At 48.5% G+C, this 23397-nt stretch overlaps 1 protein-coding gene across 4 annotated transcripts in view; it reads left to right on the top strand.

The window, feature by feature from the left end:
- pnpla7b (patatin-like phospholipase domain containing 7b) overlaps positions 1-14904 on the top strand; it is a 371155-nt gene extending 356251 nt beyond the window's left edge. For all 4 annotated transcript variants that reach the window (XM_038782642.1, XM_038782643.1, XM_038782645.1 and 1 more), the window contains one exon: positions 14061-14904. In XM_038782642.1, coding sequence (XP_038638570.1) covers positions 14061-14123 — 63 coding nt within the window. In that variant the 3' untranslated portion in view covers positions 14124-14904. The remainder of the gene's footprint in view (positions 1-14060) is intronic.
- The last annotated feature ends 8493 nt before the right edge of the window (positions 14905-23397 follow it).

The following is a 23397-nucleotide window of genomic DNA, read 5'->3' on the forward strand; positions in this document are numbered from 1 at the left end:
ACACCTTCCCCTCTCCGATCCACACCTCCGAAAGCACTCTGTCCATCGCCCCCCGTGAGGGCAGCAAAGGAAATTCCTCCACCTGTCGCCTAGCAAACGCTTTTACCTGCACGTATCTGAACATGTTTCCTTGGGGAGCCCAAATTTATCTTCCAGTTCCTCCAGGCCCACAAACCTCCCACCAATAAACAGGTCCCTCAATTTACTGATGCCCACCCTTTGCCACCCCCTAAATTCCCCATGAGTGCTCCCCGGGATGAACCGATGATTGCCACCCAGTGGAGCCTCCATCGAGCCCCCTGTTTCCCCCCTATGCCGTCTCCACTGTCCCCAGATTCTTAGGGTCGCCGCCACCACCGGGCTCGTGGTATACCTCTTAGGAGAGAGCGGCAATGGCGCCGTTACCAGGGCACCCAGGCTCGTACCTCTACAAGACGCCATCTCCATTCTTTTTCACGCCCCCCCCCCAATCACCCATTTACGCACCATTGACACATTGGCCGCCCAATAGTACCCCAAAAGGTTGGGCAGCGCCAGCCCGCCTCTATCCCTCCTCCCTCGCTCCAGGAAAACCCTCTTCACTCTCGGAGTCCCATGTGCCCACACAAAGCTCAAAATACTGCTAGTCACCCTCCTAAAGAAGGCCCTGGGGATAAAGATGGGCAGGCACTGAAAGAGGAACAAGAACCTCGGAAGCACCGTCATTTTGACGGACTGCACCCTCCCCGCCAACGACAGTGGCAGCATGTCCCACCTCTTGAACTCCTCCTCCATCTGATCCACAAGCCTGGTGAAGTTATGCTTGTGAAGAGTCCCCCAGTCCCTGGCCACTTGCACCCCCAGGTACCTAAAACTCTCCCCTGCCCTCCTAAGCGGGAGCCTACCAATTCCTTCCTCCTGGTCTCCAGGGTGCACCACAAACACCTCACTCTTGCCTAGATATAGTTTATAGCCTGAAAAGGTCCCAAACTCAGCTAGCAGCTCCATCACCCCCGGCATCCCTCCCACCGGGTCCGCCACATACAGTAGCAGGTCATCGGCATACAACGACACCCTATGTTCCTCCCCACCCCGCACAAAACCCCTCCACCTCCCTGACTCCCTCAACGCCATCGCCAAAGGTTCGATTGCCAATGCAAACAACAAGGGGGACGGGGGCAACCCTGCCTGGTCCCTCGATAAAGCCGGAAGTACTCCGACCTCCTCCCATTCGTGGCCACACACGCCATCGGGGCCTCATATAGCAGCCTCACCCATCTAATAAACCCTTCACCAAATCCAAACCTCCCCAACACCTCCCATAAGTACCCCCACTCCACTCTAACGAAGGCCTTCTCCGCATCCAGCGCCACCACTATCTCTGCCTCCCCCTCAATCGCCGGCATCATGATGACATTCAACAATCTCCGCACATTCGTGTTCAGCTGCCTTCCCTTAACAAAACCTGTCTGGTCCTCGTGTACAACCCCTGCACACAGTCCTCTATCCTGGTGGCCAGGATCTTTGCCAGCCCCTTGGCATCCACATTAAGGAGAGATATGGGCCTGTATGAACCACACTGCTGGGGGTCCTTGTCCCTCTTTAAGATTAAAGAAATCAGCACCCGCGACATCGCCGGCGGCAAAGTCCCCCCTTCCCACGCCTCATTAAGTATCCGCACCAGCAAGGGGCCCACTAGGTCCACAAACTTTTATAAAACTCCACCGGGAACCCATCCGGCCCCGGCGCCTTCCCTGACTGCATCTGCCCGATCCCCTTAACCAGCTCCTCCAGCTCAATCGGCGCCCCCAGCCCCTCCACCTGCTCTTCCTGCACCTTCGGGAAAGGTAGCCCGGCGAGAAAACTCTCCATTCCCCTCCTCTCCACCGTTGGCTCCGACCGGTACAGTTCCCCGTAAAAGTCCTTGAAGACCTCATTCACCTCTACCCCCTTCCGCACCACATTCCCACTCTTATCTCTCACTCCAGCAATTTCCCTAGCTACATCCCGCTTGCGGAGCTGATGAGCCAGCATCCTACTCGCCTTTTCACCATGTTCATACACTGCCCCTTGTGCCTTCCTCCACTGTGCCTCCGCCTTTCTAGTGGTCAACAAATCAAATTTAGCCTGTAGGCTGCGCCTCTCCCCCAACAATCCCTCCTCTGGTGCCTCCGCGTACCTCCAGCATCTTCCCCACCAGTCTATCCCTCTCGCTCCTCTCCCTGTGTGCCCGGATGGATATCAGCTCCCCACGAATCACTGCCTTCAGGGCTCCCCAGACCATCCCCACCCGGACCTCCCCCGTATCATTCACCTCGAGGTACCCCTCAATACTTGCCCGGACCCTCCTGCACACCTCCTCCTCCGCCAACAACCCCACATCCAACCGCCACAACGGGCGCTGGTCCCGCACCTCCCCCATCTCCAACTCCATCCAATGCGGAGCCTGGTCGGAGATTGCAATGGCCGAATATTCGGCCTCCTCCACTCTCGGAATCAGTCCCCTACTCACTATGAAGAAGTCTATCCAAGAATTAACTCTATGTACATGGGAGAAGAAAGAGTACTCCCGTGCCCTCGGCCTCAAAAACCTCCATGGGTCCACCCCTCCCATCTGGTCCATAAACCCCCTCAGCACCTTGGCCGCCGCCGGCCTCCTACCCGTCCTTGAACTGGACCGATCCAGTGAAGGATCCAACACCGTATTGAAGGCCCCCCCATAATCAGACCTCCCGCCTCTAGATCCGGGACACGTCCCAGCATACGCCTCATAAAGCCCGCATCATCCCAATTTGGGGCATACACACTAGCAAGTACCGTCTTCTCTCCCTGTCGCCTGCCCCTTACCATAACATACCTACCCCCCTTATCCGCCACCACTTCAGATGCCTCAAACGACACATTTTTCCCCACTAGAATCGCCACTCCCCGGTTCTTCACATCGAACCCGGAGTGGAAAACCTACCCCACCCACCCCTTCCTCAGACGGACCTGGTCCGCCACCTTCAGGTGGGTCTCCTGAAACATTGCCACATCTGCCTTTAGCCCCCTCAGATGAGCAAGTACCCTAGACCGCTTCACCGGCCCATTCAACCCTCTCGCATTCCAGGTGACCAACCGGATCAGAGGGCATCCCGCCCCCCTCCCCCGTCGGCTAGCCATAGCCCGTCGACTGCCCGCCCCAGGCCAGCACCCCCCGCCCCACCCAGTCCCCACAGCGACAACACCTCACCTCTGTCCCCCCGGCCCACACCAGCTCCTTCCTGACCCTGCCAGCAGCAACTCGGTATTCCCCTTTCCCCCCTCCCCTCCCCCCCCAGGCTAGGAACCCTCCCAGCCGCGAACCGTACTCCATTGTACTTCCGTGGGCCAGCTAACTTCTGCTGACCCCGGAAACTCCCGCCAAAATCCCGACCCCTCCCAGAGTGGGATCATCCTCCATCCTGTCACTCCTCAAGGCACCGTTCCAGTGCGGGGAGGAACCAGTTAAGGCCCCAACCCCTAGTTCGAGTCCAGCTTCTCCGTCCGCACGAAGGCCCACGCGTCCTCCGGGGAATCAAAATAATAATGCCGCTCCAAATAAGTTACCCACAAGCGCGCAGGCTGCAACATTCCAAACTTTATTTTCTTCTTATAGAGCACCTCCTTCGTCCGATTAAACCCGGACCGTCGCTTAGCCACCTCCGCACTAAAATCCTGGTAGATCCGTACTACCCCATTCTCCCAATTGCTGCTCTTCACCCTCTTGGCCCAGCGCAGCACACACTCCCGATCACTGAACCGGTGGAACCTCACCAGCACCGCATGCGGGGGTTCGTTCTCCTTAGGCCTCCTGGCCAGTACTCTGTGGGCTCCCTCCAGCTCCAGGGGCAGATGGAAAGATCCTGCCCCCACTAGCGAGTTCAGCATCGTGGCCACGTAGGTTGTCAGATCCGACCCCTCCAGCCCCTCTGCAAGGCCCAAGATCCTCAGATTCTTCCACCTCATGCGGTGATCAAGCTCCTCGAAGCGGTCTTGCCACTTCTTATGGAGTGCCTCGTGCCCCTCCACCTTACTCACGAGGACCACGGCCTCCTCCTCTCGTTCAGCGGCCTGCGCCTGCAACGCCTGGATGGCAGCACCCTGGGTCGTCTAAATCTCCGAAAGCTTTTTATTCGTTTCCTGCAGAGAGCTCAGCACCTCAGCCTTAAAATCTGCAAAACAGCGCAGGAGAGCAGCTTGCTGCTCCTGGGCCCACTGCTTCCACTCCTCTGGTGCTCCGCCGGCCGCCACCTTGGATTCCTTCCCCCGTTTTTTCTGGGGAGCTGCTGCCGTTTTTCCCCCCTTTCCACTCCGAGTTCGAGTCATGAAATGTGGAGAAAGTCGATCATCACACCTTCTCCCACCAGGAGACGTCAAAAAAATTCCGTTTTGGGCTCTAAAAAGAGCCGAAAAGTCAGTTTGAATCGGGAGCCCCCAAATGTGCAGCTTCCTACGTCATCGCCGCCACCGGAAGTTCTCAGCGCAGGGTTCCATTTGATTCCACACTGGTTTACTGTCTGTGCAGAGCCTGCACGTTCTCCCCGTGTCTGCTTGGGTTTCCTCCGGGTGCTCCGGTTTCGTCCCACAGTCCAAAGATGTGCAGGTCCGGTGGATTGGCCATGATAAATTGTCCTTAGTGACCAAAAAGGTTAGAAGGGGTTATTGGGTTACAGGGATAGGATGGAAGTGAGGGCTTAAGTGGGTCGGTGCAGACTCGATGGGCCGAATGGCCCCCTTCTGCACTGTATGTTCTCTGTCTACTCCTCTCCCAAAGACACTGATGAAACTAACCGTGTATCTTGAATGTATTCATCTCTGGTTCTGTTGTTGCCATTCTTACTGTTTACAGTGGCTGCACAAACAGCACTCACTCCCTGGCTTCAAAACAACTGCAGTAAATAATACACTCAGATTACAGACTGACAGCTTATTCTTAGTGTCCATTGATACCATTTTCTAGCCAGAACCTCTCTATCTTAGTCTTGAAAATTCCATTGTCTCTCACCTCTTAGGTGGGAAAGTTCTAGATTTCAATACTGCATTTTGTGTGAAAAAGTAATTCTTGATTTCACCCCCGCCCAATCCCCTGTTCATTTCTGTCACAAGGGGAAATAGTTGCTCTGAATCTACCCAACATCGTAAACACAATACAATACAATACTGCTGCAAGCCTAGCGATCTGCCAAAATGATCCGTCACTTAATGGTCGGAGAGATCCGTTTAAGAAGAAAATACCTAAATCAATATTTTTGTTAAGAGTAGGTTGTCTGAACTAAAACAGTCTCTTGAAATATGAAAGAAAGAAAACGGAGCATGACCGGTAATTAATCATCCAAGTTCTCAGTGGCCTGTTGAGCTTGACGGAGGCACAATAAAGTTTAAGAATCTCCGATGCGTAAAAGCAAGTCAGCCAAACTCTCAACAATCTTTACTTTTGAGCGGCACGGCAGCAAGCACTGCTGCCTCATGGCGCTGAGGACCCGGGTTCAATCCCAGCCCTGGTTCACTGTCAGTCTGGAGTTTGCACTTTCTCCCCTCCAATAACCCAAAAGGGTAGGTGAATTGGCCATGCTAAATTGCCCCTTAATTGGGGATGAAAGAATTGGGCTCTCTATTGAATCAGTTGGTAGCACTTCTGCCGCTGAGTCAGAAAGTTATGCGTTCAAACCCAACAACAACATTTTGGCAGGTAATCTCGACTGATGCTTCAATGAGGAATTGAAGGAGTGCTGTTTTCCAGAGAAAAGATGTTAAACCCCTCCCATTGTTCCAGTGATTCAAGTGACTTTTAAAAAAAAAAAAATCCAAATCGGAGCAGTTGGGGAAGAGGAAGCAAGCGAAAGGGATACTGGGATCCTCCAATTCTAAAACTGTGGGAGATCTCTGAGCTCCTCCTCATTCTCTAGCCTCTAGCGCATCCCTGGTTTTAAGAATTCCATCATTGATGGTCTTGCTTCAGCCACCAAACCCTGAGCTCTGGAATTCCCCCTCCAAACCTCTCCGTCTCTCTACCACTCCTACTTCACGGTGCTCCTTAAAACCAACCTCTTTGTCTAAACCTTTGATCACCTGCTCCAATAAATCCTTGCATGACTCACTGTTGGATTTTGCTTAATAGTGCTCCTGTGAAACGCCTTGTGTCCGCTTTGAGGCGACCAGAACTGCACACAGTACACCCAAGTGCAGAAGGATGTTACAAGTTACAGAGCGATATAGATGAGCTGCAGAGCTGGGCTGACAGGTGGCAAATGGAGTTTAATGCAGGAAAGTGTGAGGTGATTCATTTTGGAAGGAATAACAGGAAGACAGAGTACTGGGCTAATGATAAGATTCTTGGTAGTGTGGACGAGCAGAGAGATCTCGGTGTCCATGTACATAGATCCCTGAAAGTTGCCACCCAGGTTGAGAGGGTTGTTAAGAAGGCGTATGGTGTGTTAGCTTTTATTGGTAGAGGAATTGCGTTTTGGAGCCATGAGGTCATGTTGCAGTTGTACAAAACTCTGGTGCGGCCGCATTTGGAGTATTGCGTGCAGTTCTGGTCGCCACATTATAGGAAGGATGTGGAAGCATTGGAAAGGGTTCAGAGGAGATTTACAAGAATGTTGCCTGGTATGGAGGGAAGATCTTATGAGGAAAGGATAAAGGACTTGAGGCTGTTTTTGTTAGAGAGAAGAAGGTTAAGAGGTGACTTAATTGAGGCATACAAGATGATCAGAGGATTAGATAGGGTGGACATTGAGATCCTTTTTCCTCGGATAGTGATGTCCAGCACAAGGGGACATAGCTGTAAATTGAGGGGAGATAAAGATAGGACAGATGTCAGAGGTAGGTTCTTTACTCAGAGAGTAGTAAGGGCATGGAGTGCCCTGTCTGCAACAGTAGTGGACTCGCCAACACTAAACGCATTCAAATGGTCATTGGATAGACATATGGACGATAAGGGAATAGTGTAGAGGGACTTTAGAGGGGTTTCACAGGACGGCGCAACATCGAGGGCCGAAGGGCCTGTACCGCGCTGTAACGTTCTACGTTCTAAATGTGGCCGTACCAAGGTTTTGTACAGCTGCATCATCACCTCACGGCTCTTAAATTCAGTCCCTCTGCTAATGAACGCTAGCACACCATAGGCCTTCTTCACAGCTCTATCCACTTGAGTGGCAACTTTCCAAGATCTATGAACATAGACCCCGAGATCTCTCTGCTCCTCCACATTGCCAAGAACCCTACCGTTAACCCTGTATTCCGCCTTCATATTTGTCCTTCCAAAATGGACAGCCTCACACTTTTCAGGGTTAAACTCCATCTGCCACTTCTCAGCCCAGCTCTGCATCCTATCTATGTCTCTTTGCAGCCGACAACAGCCCTCCTCGCTATCCACAACTCCACCAATCTTCGTATCGTCTGCAAATTTACTGACCCACCCTTCAACTCCCTCATCCAAGTCATTAATGAAAATCACAAACAGCAGAGGACCCAGAACTGATCCCTGCGGTACGCCACTGGTAACTGGGCTCCAGGCTGAATATTTGCCATCCACCACCACTCTCTGACTTCTATCGGTCCGCAATGTTAAAGGTGAAGCATTAATGCAGGTTGTTGCTGAGTATGGATATTTCACCCAGATGATCAAAGAAAGGGCTAAACGAAATAAAGAGGAGGTGGAAACCCAGTGTAGGACATAGACTCACAGGGCAATGAAAGGGTAAATGAATGAAAATGCAAGTCACCAGAGGACCATCGGCTGCTCACCCTTTTGCGAGAGAGTGAGAGAAAGAGAGAGCTGACTGGCGATGATTGCACCTGAGGGGGTCACCATGCCTCAGGCGAGAGGGACAAGATCATGGTCACCTCAGCCGGTACGAGAATTGAAACCGCGTTGTTGGGATCGCTCCACATCACAAGCCAGCCAACTGAGTTATCCAACCTCCCAAATACAAGCATATCAGAGGGGCTTTGGATCCTCAGACGGTTGGATCTTTCACGGCTGACGTTGAGAGATTGTTGTTGGTTGAGGGTGTCAAGATATTAAAGTCATTGGGACTAAAGCAGCAGTGGCTGCCCGCATGCAAATTAGCCAAGAGACAGGAATCGACGAGTATCGGTGCACAGTTGTTTTATAATTTACAAGGAAGTACACAGTGGGTCAGCATTGCGACCGCTGCTCTTTTTGTCGTATATTTATGACCCGGGCTTCTTGCATATGCAGGGGCACGATTGCAGGTGACACAAAGCGGAAATGTAGGCAGCTGCGAGGAGGAGAGCAACAGATTTCAGGAGGAAGTAGACAATGGTGAAATGAGCAAATTAAAATTTGACACCGAGAAGTGTGAAGTGATTCATTTTGGTAGGAGAAATGTGAAATGTGGAAATGAATGAAGTTTTAAAGGGGGTGCAGGAACAGAAAGACCTGGGGAAATAGTGAGCAAACCTTTGCAAGTGGCAGGAAATGTTGAGAATGCTGTTACAGCCAGCAGGATTATTGGCTCCAGAAATAGAGGTATGCAGTACTAAAGCCAGGGGGATTATGCTAAATCTTTCCAAATCACTTTTATAAATACTTTTACTCTTGGCTTCAGCTGGAGTATTGTTCCAATTTCTCCGCAGCATCCGATAGCAAAGATGTCAAGCCGATTACACAACGAGTTGTAGCGAGCTGGAATGCATTGCCTAAAAGGAGATTTAATAGTAACTTTCAAAGGAAATTGAATATATACTTGAAAGGAGATACATTTGAAGGACACTGGGGTGGACCATTCAAAAATCTGGCACATTTTATTTGTTCAGGTGTGTAGCCTGCATTTATTGCCCATCCCTAATTGCCCTTGAACTGCTAGGCCAGAGTTAACCACATTGCTATGGGTCTGGAATCACATGCAGGACAGACCAGATACGGACATTTTAAAGTTAATAATGAATCTAGCATTGACTACCATTTGTGGAAGACGTTTCTTAACTTCTACAGCCCTTTCTGTGAAAGCCTTTCCTAATTTCACTTCTGAAAGAGCTTGCTGTTATTAACAGAACCTGTCCCCCAGACTCCCCACCCAGTAGAAATAGTTTTGTCTTCCCCTTGATATCGTAAAAAGTTTGATCACATCACTCTAACTGTCCAAATTCCATAGGATGCCGTTTTCATAGAATCATAGAATTTGCAGTGCAGAAGAAGGCCATTCGACCCATCGAGACTGCACCGGCCCTTGGAAAGAACACCCTACTGGAGCCCATGCCTCCACCCTGTCCCTGTAACCCAGTAACCCCACCTAACCTTTTGGACACTAAGGGGCAAATCATCATGGCCAATCCACCTAACCTGCACATCTTTGGATGTGCGAGAAAACCGGAGCACCCAGAGGAAACCCACGCAGATACCGGGAGAAAGTACAAACTCCAAACAGACAGTGACCCGAGGCTAGAATTGAACCCCGGACCCTGGAGTTGTGAGGCAACAGTGCTAACCACTGTGCTGCCAATTAATTTATGTAATCTCACCTTGTAAATTGAAGAAACATTTGCATTTATATAGCACCTTTCACAACCAGCAGACATCTGAAAGTGCTTAGAAGTGTGGTTACTGTGGACTCCTGAGTTACTTTGGACCTCCACTTCTGGCTTTTCACCATTTAGGGAATGCCCTGTTCAATCCTTTTTTGATCCTTTTTTGATCCAAGGTGCATGGCTCATATTCAAATCCATTTGCCACAGTTTTGGCAATTTACATAATCTATCAATATTTCTTTGTAAATTTTACACTGCCATAGAGGTGGCAAAGTGGTTAGCACTGCAGCCTCAGAGCGTCTGGGACCCGAATTTCGATTCAGGCCTTGGGTGACTGTCCCCGTGGGTTTCCTCCGGGTGCTCCGGTTTCCTCCCACAGTCCAAAGATGTGCAGTTTAGGTGGATTGACCATGATCGATTGCCCCTAAGTCTCCACAATGATGTGCAGATTAGGTTTGGATAGGGGAATGGGCCTGGGTAGGGTTCTCTTTCAGAGGGTCGGTACACTTGATGGGTCAAATGGCCTCTTTCTGCACTCTAGGAATTCTATGATTATGTCTATGTTGCTCACAATGTTGCCTATTTTTGTGTCATTGACAAATTAGGCTTTGTGGCTTTCTATCCCACTGTCCGAGTCATTCGATAAATATTTGAGGCCCCAACATAGATCCTTGAGGAATAAATACCACTAGTCACATTCTGACAATTAGAATACCTGCCAATTATCCATATTCCCCGTCTCCAAACTTCACCCAACATCCTAACCAGGTCAATAGGAACAGGAGTAGGCCATTCGGCCCGTCAAGCCTGCTCAGCCATTCAGTATCATCATTCTTTTTCAAACATTTTATTTGGGCATTTTCATAAAAACAAACCAAAGCAGAAGAAAAATCGTACAACATTATCAATAACCAATACTCACCACTGCTCCCCATGATCGCCTCCTTTTCCCAGCCTGCTTCCCCATTTTAACCACCTTCCCTCCCGCCACCTCCCTCATTCCCTTGCTGACCCCTCAATCCTCCCTTAAAGAAGTCAATGAACGGTGTCATGTGAGAGTACCTTTAAGAAATGGGTGTGTATATAAATATCTGTAGTGAGAGTACCTTTAAGAAATGGGTGTTTATTACTGCAGTGATGTCAGAGAGTGGGTGGAGCTGGGCTGTCTGTCAGCTTTTTACTTTCGCTTTAGGCTTTTTGACGCAGGGTGGGTTTGGTTTCATTTTAGTTTTAGAGAAGCTGCAATCACAGCAGGATGTGTGTGAATCTCTGCAAGCTTATCAATGTCCATTTGCTGATTTCAACGTGGTAACTGTTCTCCGTAGTGAAGTTAAGCCTGATGCCTTTCTGTTTTAAAGGTTTTTTAAGTCTTATGGATGTTAAAAAGACAGCTTAAGCATTATTTAGTGTTGTATTCTTTGGGGGTTGTATTTGAATTAATGGTTGCTAAGATGTTCACTATGTTTTAAAAGAGGTTAACTTGAGTTCATAGAATGAATTGTTTTGCTTTTTAAAAAATACTTTTCCATTTCTGCTGTACCACACCTGTCGAGTGGGGCGTGTGCTCCCCATACCATACTCTATTAAAGGGTGTGGGTCAGGTGAACTCAATGATACACTTTGGGGTTCTCTAAACCCTGGCCCATATCAGCGGCTTCCACCTCCAAGCGAACTCTTCCACCAACCCCTTCCGGATGAACTTGACCTTCTCCTGCCTCCCAAATTCTGCCAGGTCACTCACCCACACCCCTTTCGGTGGCTCCGAGTCCCTCCATCCTAGCAAGCTCTGTCTCCGGGCTATCGGAGGCAAAAGCCAAGACAGAGCCTCCCTCACTCCCGGGTCTTCCAACACCCCATACATTGTAACCTCTGGACTAGGGACTACCTTCATCCCCAGCGGACATTACGCCCCCAAGCCCCTGCCAGAACCCTTTTAGCTTTGTTCGGGCCCAAAACAAGTGGACGTGATTTGCGGGTCTCCCCACGCACCGCCCACACCTATCCTCGACCCCCTCAAAAATGCTATTCATCCAGGCTACCGTCATATGTGCCCTATGAATTAGATTAAACTGAATGAGGTTTAGCTTTGCACACGACAAGGGTGCATTCACCCTCTGCAGGGCCTCAGCCCACGTCCCAGCCTCCACCTGGTCCTCCAACTTTGCGAATCTGCCCATATAAATAGGTCACCGAATCGCTTGAACCCTGCCTCTCGCCTCCCCCAAAAGTTTGCATCCAGCTGCCCCAGTGCAAAACTATGGTTGTCACAAATCGGTGCCCACACCGAGGCACCCTCCAGTCCCAAATGCTGCCTCCACTGCCCCACGCCCTCAAGACCAACATCACCATTGGCCTAACGGAGTGTCTGGCCAGCGATAATGGCAGAGGTACTGTTAACAGTGCCCTTAAGCTCGTTCCCCTACAAGAAGCTGACCCCACCCCCACTACCCATTTCCTAACCATGCCGATGTTCCCCTCCCAGTAGTAGTTCATTATATTCAGCATCCCACCTCTTAAAGTCCCCCTTCATCTGCTCCACCAGCCGGCTCAAATTTAACTTGTGCAACTGCGCCCAATCCCGCGTCATCTGGTCGCCCAGGTATTTAAAGCTCGCCACCACTACCTTAAACGGCAGCTCCTCTAATCTTCTCTCCAAACCTCTAGCCTTGCTCTTTCCCATGTTGAACTTGTACCCAGAGAACCGGCCAAAATCCCCTAAATGCCCCCAATACCACCCAATGGATCCGAAATGTATAACAGTAGGTTGTCCATGTTCAGCGAGACACTATGCTCGCTGCCCTCTCTCCTCTGTCCAATCCCTCGATGTCCTAAGTGCCACTGGCTCTATTGCCAAGGCAAAGTGCAATGGGGAGAGCGGCACCCCTGCCACGTCTTCCGATGCAGCCCAAAGTATGCCAAACTCACTCAGTTTGTCCGCACACTTGCGACCGGTGCTTTGTACAACAAACCCCCCCCCCCCACACACACACACACACACACACACACACACACAGTCGAGCTCAGGGATCTTCCCCAGCACCCACCTCATGAAATCTACATCACCCCAGTTTGGAGCATAAACATTTACCAGGACCACCGACATCCTCTCAAGCTCATGCATAAATGTGGCCCTTTGCGCATGGACATAAGGGACACAATGCCTGTTTCAGGCACTACACACCAATGGAACTTCTTCAATATGGCGTGGTGTGCACTTCTCACTCGTTGAGGCACTTCCTGACCACAGTCAGTAAGAATAAACAACAACACCTCCTCCACAATAGTCCTCAATGCCAGGGCACCGCAAGGCTGCGTATTTAGCCCCCTACTCTACTCCCTGTACACACATGACTGCGTGGCAAAACTTGGTTCCAACTCCATCTACAAGTTTGCTGACGATACGACCATAGTGGGCCGGATCTCAAATAATGACGAGTCAGAATACAGGAAGGAGATAGAGAACCTAGTGGAGTGGTGTAGCGACAACAATCTCTCCCTCAATGCCAGCAAAACTAAAGAGCTGGTCATCGACTTCAGGAAGCCAAGTACTGTACACACCCCTGTCAGCATCAACTGGGCCAAGGTGGAGATGGTTAGCAGTTTCAAATTCCTCAGGGTGCACATCTCCAAAAATCTGTCCTGGTCCACCCACGTCGACGCTACCACCAAGAAAGCACAACAGCGCCTATGCTTCCTCAGGAAACAAAGGAAATTCAGCATGTCCACATTAACCCTTACCAACCTTTACAGATGCACTATAGAAAGCATCCTATCGGGCTGCATCACAGCCTGGTATGGCAACTTGCACCCAGGACCGCAAGAAACTTCAGAGAGTTGTGTACACCCCCCAGTCCATCACACAAACCTGCCTTCCATCCATTGACTCCATCTACACCTCCCGCTGCCTGGGGAAAGCGGGCAGCGTAATCAAAGATCCCTCCCACCCGGCTTACTCACTCTTCCAACTTCTTCCATCGGGCAGGAGATACAGAAGTCTGAGAACACGCACAAACAGACTCAAAAACAGCTTCTTCCCCACTGTCACCAGACTCCTAAATGACCCTCTTATGGACTGACCTCATTAACACTACACCCCTGTATGCTTCATCCAATGCCAATGCTTATGTAGTTACATTGTATATCTTGTGTTGCCCTGTTATGTATTTTCTTTTATTCCCTTTTCTTCCCAAGTACTTAATGATCTGTTGAGCTGCTCGCAGAAAAATACTTTTCACTGTACCTCGGTACCCGTGACAATAAACAAATCCAATCCAATCCAATCCTGCCTGTGATAGAAGGACTTTGCGAGGCTATTTAGTTTCTTGGCGAGGGACCAACTGAATTATTGCCCCGGGTTGCACTCCAATGAATAGAAACATTGACAATTCCATTCCAGAGTGTCTGGTTAGCCTTGAAGTTCTTTGCTGAGTAAGAGCCTTGATATTGTTGCTATGGCAATTGGGCCAAACTGATGATGAGGCCAACTGCTCAAAGATGTGCTGAAGGTTCAGCAGATGGGCTTCTCAGCATAATGCGTTTCAGTCTTTTTTTTTAATGTGTTACAGGATGAAGAGTGTGAATTCAGGGAGAGCAACTCTACATCTGGGGCTCAGAGCACTGCGGCCTAGTGGAATGGAGTATCAGCCTTCGGTAGGCTGCATCCTGGCATGGCCCTGGGTTTATTTGTTTTGAATCCTATTATTGCTTGCCACGTTTTTCTTTACACTAATCAAATAGCCTCCTCCATTTCATATCGCAACTTTTTGGGGAGGACAAGAGTGTTTGTGGCAAGGTTGTCATATCGGCATTGCTTATCACATCCATACTATTAGCGATTGATGAGTGTGTGAAATTGAGGCCTTAGATCCAGTTTCGTAAACCAAATTGTACAATAGTTTTTTAGACTGTGAACTTAAGAGTCAGATGGTGTGTCAATGAATATTTGGATTATTTCAGGACTTTATAAAAACACTCATTTGTTTCCCCCCCCCCAATCAGTAGATCTGCTAGAAGTTTCCAGAAGAGAGTCTCCCAGACTCATTTAGCACTTTAATGCACACATGGTTCTGCTTTGAATCTCATGATATAGCATTTCATCTTGTTTCTGCCAAAGTGAGTGTGTTTTTAAACACAGGCTTCAGCAGTTTTGCATTTGCCTTACACTGCACTGCTGCAGCTGCAGGAGGGGCTGGAAACGTGTCACCCGGCCTCTGCCAAAACACTGCTCTTCAGATCACCAGGAGTAGGCACAAGACAGCAGCCCTTGCACACTTCCCCGCTGGCCTCTCCTCCCTCACATGGAGTGGGTCACCCATGTTCTGCCTCAAAAGAAATGCCATGTGTACATTCCACTTCACGCAACCTTTCAGAAAACACGTCTTTGGAAAATTAGTACTTTAAAAAAAAAAATTTGGTCTAGTTTCATTTCAAATGACTGAGCCACAGCCCCCCCCCCCCCCCCCCCCCCCCCCCCCCCCGGAATCCAGAGTGTCCACTTAAAACCCGCCTGGACTTTTACACTTTGTAAGTGCTTTTCCCCCAGCATTGTGCAAAAAGCCAAACCTGTGCTCTCTTCCCTCCTGGTTCATTGACAGTAGTTTCGTTACTTCCTGTGAGATAGCGAAAGATGAGAATATATCTTGATAAATGTTGGCTTTTCAAACCACCCGTGCTCTCCAGCCCCCAGTTTGTTGTTGTAGCATTGTGATTGGTTCATTGTTACCGGGTAAACTGACACATTGCAGAAGCCCCCAAATCACCGTCCCAAAACTCTGCTTGCATCTCTCTGATGCTATTGTACATTGGCAGACAATTATCCACATTCACACTGGCTGACGGTGTCACTTCGGGATACGTTGCTCCTGTGGTCGAGGGCGAAAACATGATTTTCTGTGACTTTCTTCGCTTCTCCACCCAATGCCTGCCACACCATACGCCTGTTTGAGAAGGGAGCAGAGCCAAATCAGCAGCTCCCTCCACCCTCTGTACCACGTGACCACGATTTAATCACTAGTGAAATGGGCCAATGGTTACCGGGTGGCACCTTTAGCAGCCCAAATCCTGCCACGTTCAGAGGCCATTCCTGCCCTGACACCTCCCCCCCCCCCCCCCCCCCCACTCAATCCTTATATTAAATAAATTAAGATGGTGCTAAGAAATACTTACCTTCGCCTCTTTTCTCTCCCCTTCAAAATAAAGGGAACAGATAGCTGAATTTGGCACATTGCCTTTGGGCCTTGTGGTTTGATGGAATATTTCCATTCTCTGCAGATTTCCTGGGTGGAAAGTGGTCTAGCAGCTTATGGAGATGTGGGCTGTTAGGAAAAGATGGACACAGCAGGGTGATGGCTGTTTTTCCCCAAGTGTAATACTTGCACGACTGATATATGTTGGATGCACCTCCCTGGCATTTGAACTGTACCAATCGCCTCAGGGTTCACGTTCCATTTCAGACCATTTGGCTTCCCCTCTCATGTTTGCTTGGTGCTCTTCAAGCCGGTCCTGAATTCTGATTGGTTGACTGCATAACGCGGGCAAAATGTGCCAAGGACAGGAGACAGAAATGTAGCTACATGGCAGCATCAACTGTGCCCCAAGGCATTGTGGCCTCTGGGTCCTCTCCTTAATCTGCCATTGTCCCAAAGTAGGATCAACAGCTGTGATTATTATTATTCAGCAAGTGATTATTGCAAAATAATCAATCATTCTTCAGAATTTCCGCATATAAAAATGTCGGGAACACGAATACGAATTTGCCCCTCGACCTCTTGGTATTTTAATTCACTGGTATGCCACGCATCTGTCTGCTTCTGCACATTCACCTCCCCTTTTTGCCTGACACACATTCCCCCCCCCCCCCCCCCCCCCCCCCGCCATACCACACTCCAGCACACCGCATTCATTTAGAAAAGTCATGAACTAACAATTTCTGACTCAGTCAATGTCACACTTGCAACAGCACAGACAGATTTCCTGTTCCCAGGCCTGGGCCAAGGCTCCCCTTATTTACTGGGTGCCCATACCAATAGCTCATGACTCCTGTGCATTTTCTCCCACTCCCTTTGGAACCCCCAATCAATGATACAGTAAAAGATAAGGATCAGAGTGTGGTGTGGTTGAGGGGGGGGGTGCTCCTGTCACCACATTGCTGCCCGGGAGATACCCGCCAGTGCTCAAACTCTATTGTAGCAGGCATCTCATTGCAGCATTCCCAGGAGCCCCACCCCCCCTTTAAAAGTTGGCCACCTATCTGTAGCTTTGCTGCCTGTAGGACGGGCCAGCTCGGTGTATGAAGAATGCGTTTGCTTTCAAGCAGCTGAGATATATTGTGCGATGGGAGTGAGTGCAGATATTCCACGGGAAAAAACAGTTCAGCCTCTGTCACAGGAGCCTGAACATGATGAAAACTTAGGGAGTATTAACAATGATACCGCCACTGTGTTTTTTCTGGTTGGTTTCTTAAAATGTTGGAGCTTAAACCACAAAAGGAATACGTGAGCCTTTAATAGCATCTCCTGCCAGCTCCATCAAAGGAGAATGAAAGGTGGAAGTCATGCTCCATAAATCATGTCTCTTTGTCATCTAATCAGAGTCCTGAAGCAAATTGAAAGCCGAATATAAGTGACTGACACACACAAAAAATACTAATAGCCAAAAAGACTTGATGTGGTTGCAGAGGACCTGTGTCCGTTCCTGTAGCCAGCCTGGCTGTGAGCTGGGTGTGAAGGAACCTTTTTACTTGTTGCAATAATCAATGCAATATTTAATGTTACTGAAACTTAGATTATTCAGAGTTGAGAGAGTCACGGTGATCATTAACTGGTGCCTAGTGCCTTGACAATGGATGAATTATTCCCTCTCCCCACCAACCCACCCCAGCTGCCATTTGAGGATGTCCACAGCTCCGATCAGAGCAGACTCCACCAGAGGTGGTGAAGCAAAAAGGCGTTTAAACTGTTCGGAGCACCATTTTAATTAATATCTCTGAAATGTTTTGCCCTACCTTTGATGAAGTACGTTTGCTATGGGAGAGTTTCAATATCAAATCCAAGTTCGGTGTGAGGGAGTACATTTACAGAGCTCCTTGTCATTGAAAACTGGAGCAGAACTCCGCTTGAAGGGGGGTTTGCAGGTAGAGATGTCCTGATCCTTTACAGTCAGAACAAGCAATCTGCCCGCATCCTGTCTAAAATGTAACATTGTTTGTAGACTGACAGTTTTAACGTTGTAGCGTCTTTACTGAGCTGTTCTGGAGCTCTGTGGCATGACTCCTACTAACAGCAAAACTCCTGAGGCACCAGTGACTGCACAAGTTCAGTCCTGTTCTCTTGTTGAGGAAGGGTATGTCTCGATTTGTTAACACTTTCCTGGAATGAGACTGCAAACTGAGTTTTGAATGTCCAGGCCCTTTGCTCGAAAGCGCACCATAGCAGTACTGTGGGGAAACTGCCAGGTGGACAGGCACCATCTGCTCCAGTTATTGGGAGTTGGGGAAAGGTGGAAAAATGGGAATAAATATTCCAGTTAATACCCAGCCTGTCTCATCTCTTTCAATGTAATTAACAATGAATTAACGATAAATTGTATAAGCTCTGCATCCCCACCTCAATATGTTGAAATGGGAGGACTGTCTTACTTCTGATCACTGCCTGAGTTTGAATGGAAAAAGGTGAATGTTGTGTTTAACTCTCTGTAACTCGTGAAGCGCAGAGAATGTGTACTGTCTTAAGAACAAGCATTTCTTGCATTTTAGTTAATGTTTTGTTAACAAACCCTGCATTATTAGTGGATGAGCAGTCTGTTGGTGTTGAAGCCTTGATCTGCTTGTTGTTCAAACCCATTCTCAACATCTCCCAGTGGGTCAGCCATGGAGAAGCACCAACAATACCTACAAGTGACAAGACCAGGATCTCCCGTGAGGGCCCTGTTATATCGACCAATATATTGAAGACAGGACACTATCTAAATACGCAATGTGATATAATAGACAGTACAGATCAGGGAAGTTGTAAGTCCCATCTCGGGCTGTGTATCATTGGTTGGAACACAGTGTGGGGAAGGTGGGAGGAGCTACCATTGGTGGCGGTGGAAAGTGGGAGGAGCTACCATTGTTGACGGTGCCCCCTGACCCGAAAAGGAGCGATGGGAAAGTCCCTGGAAGTAAACGTTCTATATAGAGAAGCAGAGGGTGGAACCTAGGAGAGTGGAGGTTGATGAGGGGGGGGATAAAAAATCATTACCCGCAGTCAAAGCTCGCGCACAAAGAACTGCCACATGAGAGAGGTATCAGAAAGCTCACCGAGCTTTCAGGAACTGTACCTTGTATAGTCAGTGCCTTCAGTTTCCAGCTTAGTCATGCCCTCATCTCTGAGGCATGTGACCAGGAATTCAAGCCACACTCTAATCTGACAGCTCAAAGCAGCAAGGAGGGAGTGCAGCATTATCGAAGGTGCTGAGTTCCAGCTGTCTGTGCGATTTGGACTGGAAAGATCTTGTGGCATTTAACGAAGAGTCAGGAGCGTTCCCCTGGGGTTGATGGTCAGCATTCCTTCACGTCCCCCCGCCCGCTAACATCACAATAACTGGTGATTGATTTCACCAGGGTTTTGCTGTGCCTGCCTGACCAACAGCAGTGACTGCACATCCCGGAGAAGAAGGGAGAAAAGAAAAGGGAAGAACAGTAGAGATAAAAGAGAATTTGAGCAGTGCCTGACCATTAGCAGCTGGGAGACTGCACAGCTTGTGACAGCAGCTTGGCAGAGCTGAACAGAAGTACATTTAGGGGCTTGTGTAGGACAAAGACGTTAGCACAAGCCCTCAGTCATTGGCACAGTGAATGGACAACCTTTATGCAGAGAGCGTTTACATTAAGGCTATTTCTTGTATGAAATCTCTATGTCACTAACGTGTGAATATTTACAGTGTCCATTTTATATTGTGCCCATGTGCCTTATATATCCATTAAAGATCATCTCTTCATTGTTCGTTGTCTGAAAATTATTTTTAAAATAAATAGAAAATCAGAGATAAGAGCAGGAGTTACGCAGCCCGTCATTCAGCACCTGGGAGAAGCCAATCCGACAGCATTCCACGCTCCAGTTTCATGTCCGTGGATCTCTGGTATCTGCTGATTTTGAGGCTGCTTTGTTTTTACACAGATTCTGTTATCTCAGTTTGGAAGGGACAAGGCAGGCGATAAATCCCAGTAGTTTTGCAACATGACTAATATCAAAGATTCTGAATTGCACTGCCAGTTATATATTTACATTCAGTGCGGTGGGAATGTGCATTTCACTGGAAACGTATGACCAACCTGCTTCTTTGGCCAGTGCTATTGGATCAGTAATCCCTAATGCTGACACTGATGGGCATTTTTAATGTCAAGGGTGTCACAGTTTTGCATTACAGATCCATCTGCTCTGGTAGAAGTTATGGAATTGGTATCGTTCAGCAACCAGTTAGTAAACTAAGTAACTTTAGCAGTAATGTCATCGCCCCCGTGGGGGACATACCAGCCAGCAGCAAGCACCTGGACAGTATTGTGTTATGTTTTGCACTGGCATTGATGGATAGCTCATGGAGCCCCATCAGCTGAATAAAGATGTGGCATCCTGGTTTTATGGGAAGTTGGAAACCGTCCCATCTTGCACCCAATTCAGAAGAAAGTGGATTCCAACTTATAGCATTGTGAGGGCCTCGAGGTGAAGGGGGCGAAGGTTCACCCCCACGGAGAAGAATTTCTAGATGGGGTGGGGGGGGGAAAGCATTAGCTGCACCCCACCCTGGTGAAGTTAATTATCTTGCCTTTGTCCTCCTGACTGCCCCTTCTCTGTTACTTTCGTCCCATCATCATTGTCCTTTTCCATTTCACAGCCTCCTCCTTTCAGCTTTTCCTGCTGCCTTCTCGCTCTACCCTTCTCTCTTGCCTGAAGAATGGGAGAGCTGGATCGTATCAACATGTCGAAAGCATCATTGAGGGACACTAAATGGATTGTTAAGTGAAAGGACTCAATGAGGAATTGTGGAGGAGGGAGAGGGAAGGGAAGCCATTGCCAGCAATAAGCTGGCTAATGGAACTACACTGGAGGAGGTGATGGAGGAGTGTTTACGGTGAATGGCCATGTCAAAAACCACAGAGAGGTTCAAGGAATAATGTACTGCAGCTGCAGCGAATGGCTCCGAAATGTGCTCCCTGCTCGGGGAGGTAAAAGCTGTACTAAGAGTAAAACAGGAGCGAGAGAAGGGTTTTGAGGAGATGGTCCACCTGAAGAATCCTAGAGAATTAGGATAATTTGCCTGTTTAGGATGATTTGGCTGAGGAGATGTGATAGTTCTTACCATATTGAAAGGAGGGGGGCATAGTGGTTCGCACTGCTGCCTCACAACATCAGAGACCCGGGTTTGATTCTGACCTCGGGTAACTGTGTGGAGTTTGCATGTCCTCTCCGTGTCTGCGTGGGTTTCCTCCCGGTGCTCCGGTTTACTCCCACAGTCCAAAGATGTGCAGGTTTGGTGAATTGGCCATGCTAAAATTGCACAAAGGTTAGGTGGTGTTACTGGGATAGAGATGGAGGACTTGGGCCTAGGTAGCAAGGACCTGTGCAGACCCGATGGGCTGAATGGCCTCCTGCACTATCGGGATTCTATGATCTGTGAATAATTGTGTGTCTGGTGAGCTTGAGATTTGACTCAAACAAGTGAAGGTGAGGACTGTTCCAGAGAAAACAAGAAGATTGAAACAACACTTAATTTGGTGAGAACGAGGCCATCGTAAACAGAAGCAAGGGTGTAGTTGAGCTGGTCAGTGGCAGCAGTCAATGGATGAAGATGAACTTGGAATTTTACAAAGTTAGTTTTTTTTATGACAGGATAGATAGTGAGATAAGAGAATGTGGTTCAGACAGGAGTAGTGGTTGTTAAAGACTAGGAAATGGTTAGTAATAGCTTTGGTAATGCTTCATGAGAATTGGCAGTCTAAGCTCGACAGGGAATTTTCCACCCCGACGCTCTCAGTTCGACCCAAAGAAAAGGAAAATGCTCAACAATAACAACTTACAAAGCTCATTGATGTAATGAAATATTGCAAGATGCTTCACATGGACATTATAAAGCAAAGCTACACATGCTATATGCTGGAATTCCGAAATAAAACTAGAAAATTCACAACAAGCCAGGAAACCTCTGGAGACAGAAACTGAGTTAATATTTAGGTTGGTGGCCTTTTCATCAAAACTAGAAGATGGTTGAGATAAGTTTTTATGTAAGGACAGAGCTAATGAGGGTGAGTGGGGGCACTGTTGTTGGAGGCAATAATCTGAAGGACAAAGGTTTTTCTGCCTCATTTTCCCTGTCTCTGTACTTGATTTGAAACTTCTTTCAGGTGCTGGTTGATCTGTTGTGACTTCTGGCATTGTCTATATTATTTTATCTTTCTGTCGGTGAAGGGTGCTACTTCACAAATGCACAAATTCATTTGAATAATCATCAACCATGAAATGGGACTTGGCTTTTTTTTAGATAAATTAGGGAAACTGGTTTGAAACTGGCAGAATGATGGGATTTGTCAGTTCTCCACGTGGGAAATGAATTGGATAAATCTAGTGGAATTTCTACTCAGCACTTGCCATTGATGGATGCTTTGCAGGAGCTACCATTTAAATCTACCTGTTGTGTATAGGGGAGGTTTTATTCATCATTCACTTGCAGTTCCGATAACATTCGAGATCAACACCATCCAGGGAAAAGTATGGCATTTGATTGGCACTCCATCCACCACCCTAAACATTATCTACCACTGACACACCGGAGCAGTAGTATGGACCATCTACAAGAGGCACTGCAAGATCTCACTAAGACTCCTTCAGCAGCACCTTCTACACCTGCAACCTCTGCCACCTAGAAGGACTAAGGGTGGCACGGTAGCATAGTGGTTAGCACTATTGTTTCACAGCACCAGGGACCCGGGTTCGATTCCTGGCTTGTGTCACTGTGTGGAGTTTGCATGTTCTCCCCATCTGTGTGGGTCTCCTCCGGGTGCTCCGGTTTCCTCCCACAAGTCCCGAAAGACCTGCTTGTTAGGTGAATTTGACGTTGAATCCTCCCTCTGTACCCGTTAGGGGGTTTCACAGTAACTTCATTGCAGTGTTAACGTAAGCCTACTTGTCACAATAATAAAGATTATTATTATTAGCACACACATGGGAACGCCACCACCTGGAAGTTCCCCTCCAAGCCACTCACTGACTTGGAAACATCACCGTTCCCTCATGTTCATGGAGACACAATCCTGGGACTCCCTCCCTACACCACATGGACTGCCGCGGTTCAAGGAGCCTCACCTACCGCCATGTCAAGGGGGAAATTTGGAATAGGCAATACATGTTGGCCTAGCCAGCCACACCCACATCCTATGAACTAAATGTAAAAATAAAAATCTTCTTTTGCCACAATCCCCGTTAAAGAGGAGGAGAATCATCCAACGGCAGTTAGTTGAATTACATTCTCGGTTCACTCATGGGACCTTGCTATAGCTACCTGGATGTGAGCAGGACTGTGACACCAAACCGAAGTAGTGGGTCTCACATTAACACCCGTCCTCCCTCAGGCACTCTTTCACAGTGAAACCAGCATGCTCTCCGAATGCATCCAAACACTGCATGAAACACCTGATGTACATTTATGGACTGTGAACTCTCTATCAGGAATGGAGAAGATGGTTACATTGACGGGAGTTTACCCCCTCAATAACACCCTTCATCCCCACCCATTATTCCCAGCTGAGTGGATGAACATGGCATTTTAAATGACTGAGGAATGTGTGGAAGAGCAGAGTTGCCCATCAGCACCCACTACAACACTCTCTCTACCAGTGACACAACTAAGGAGACAAGGAGTGAGAACGCT

This window comes from Scyliorhinus canicula, chromosome 21 (genome assembly GCF_902713615.1).
Source record: "Scyliorhinus canicula chromosome 21, sScyCan1.1, whole genome shotgun sequence".
Classification (NCBI taxonomy): domain Eukaryota; kingdom Metazoa; phylum Chordata; class Chondrichthyes; order Carcharhiniformes; family Scyliorhinidae; genus Scyliorhinus; species Scyliorhinus canicula.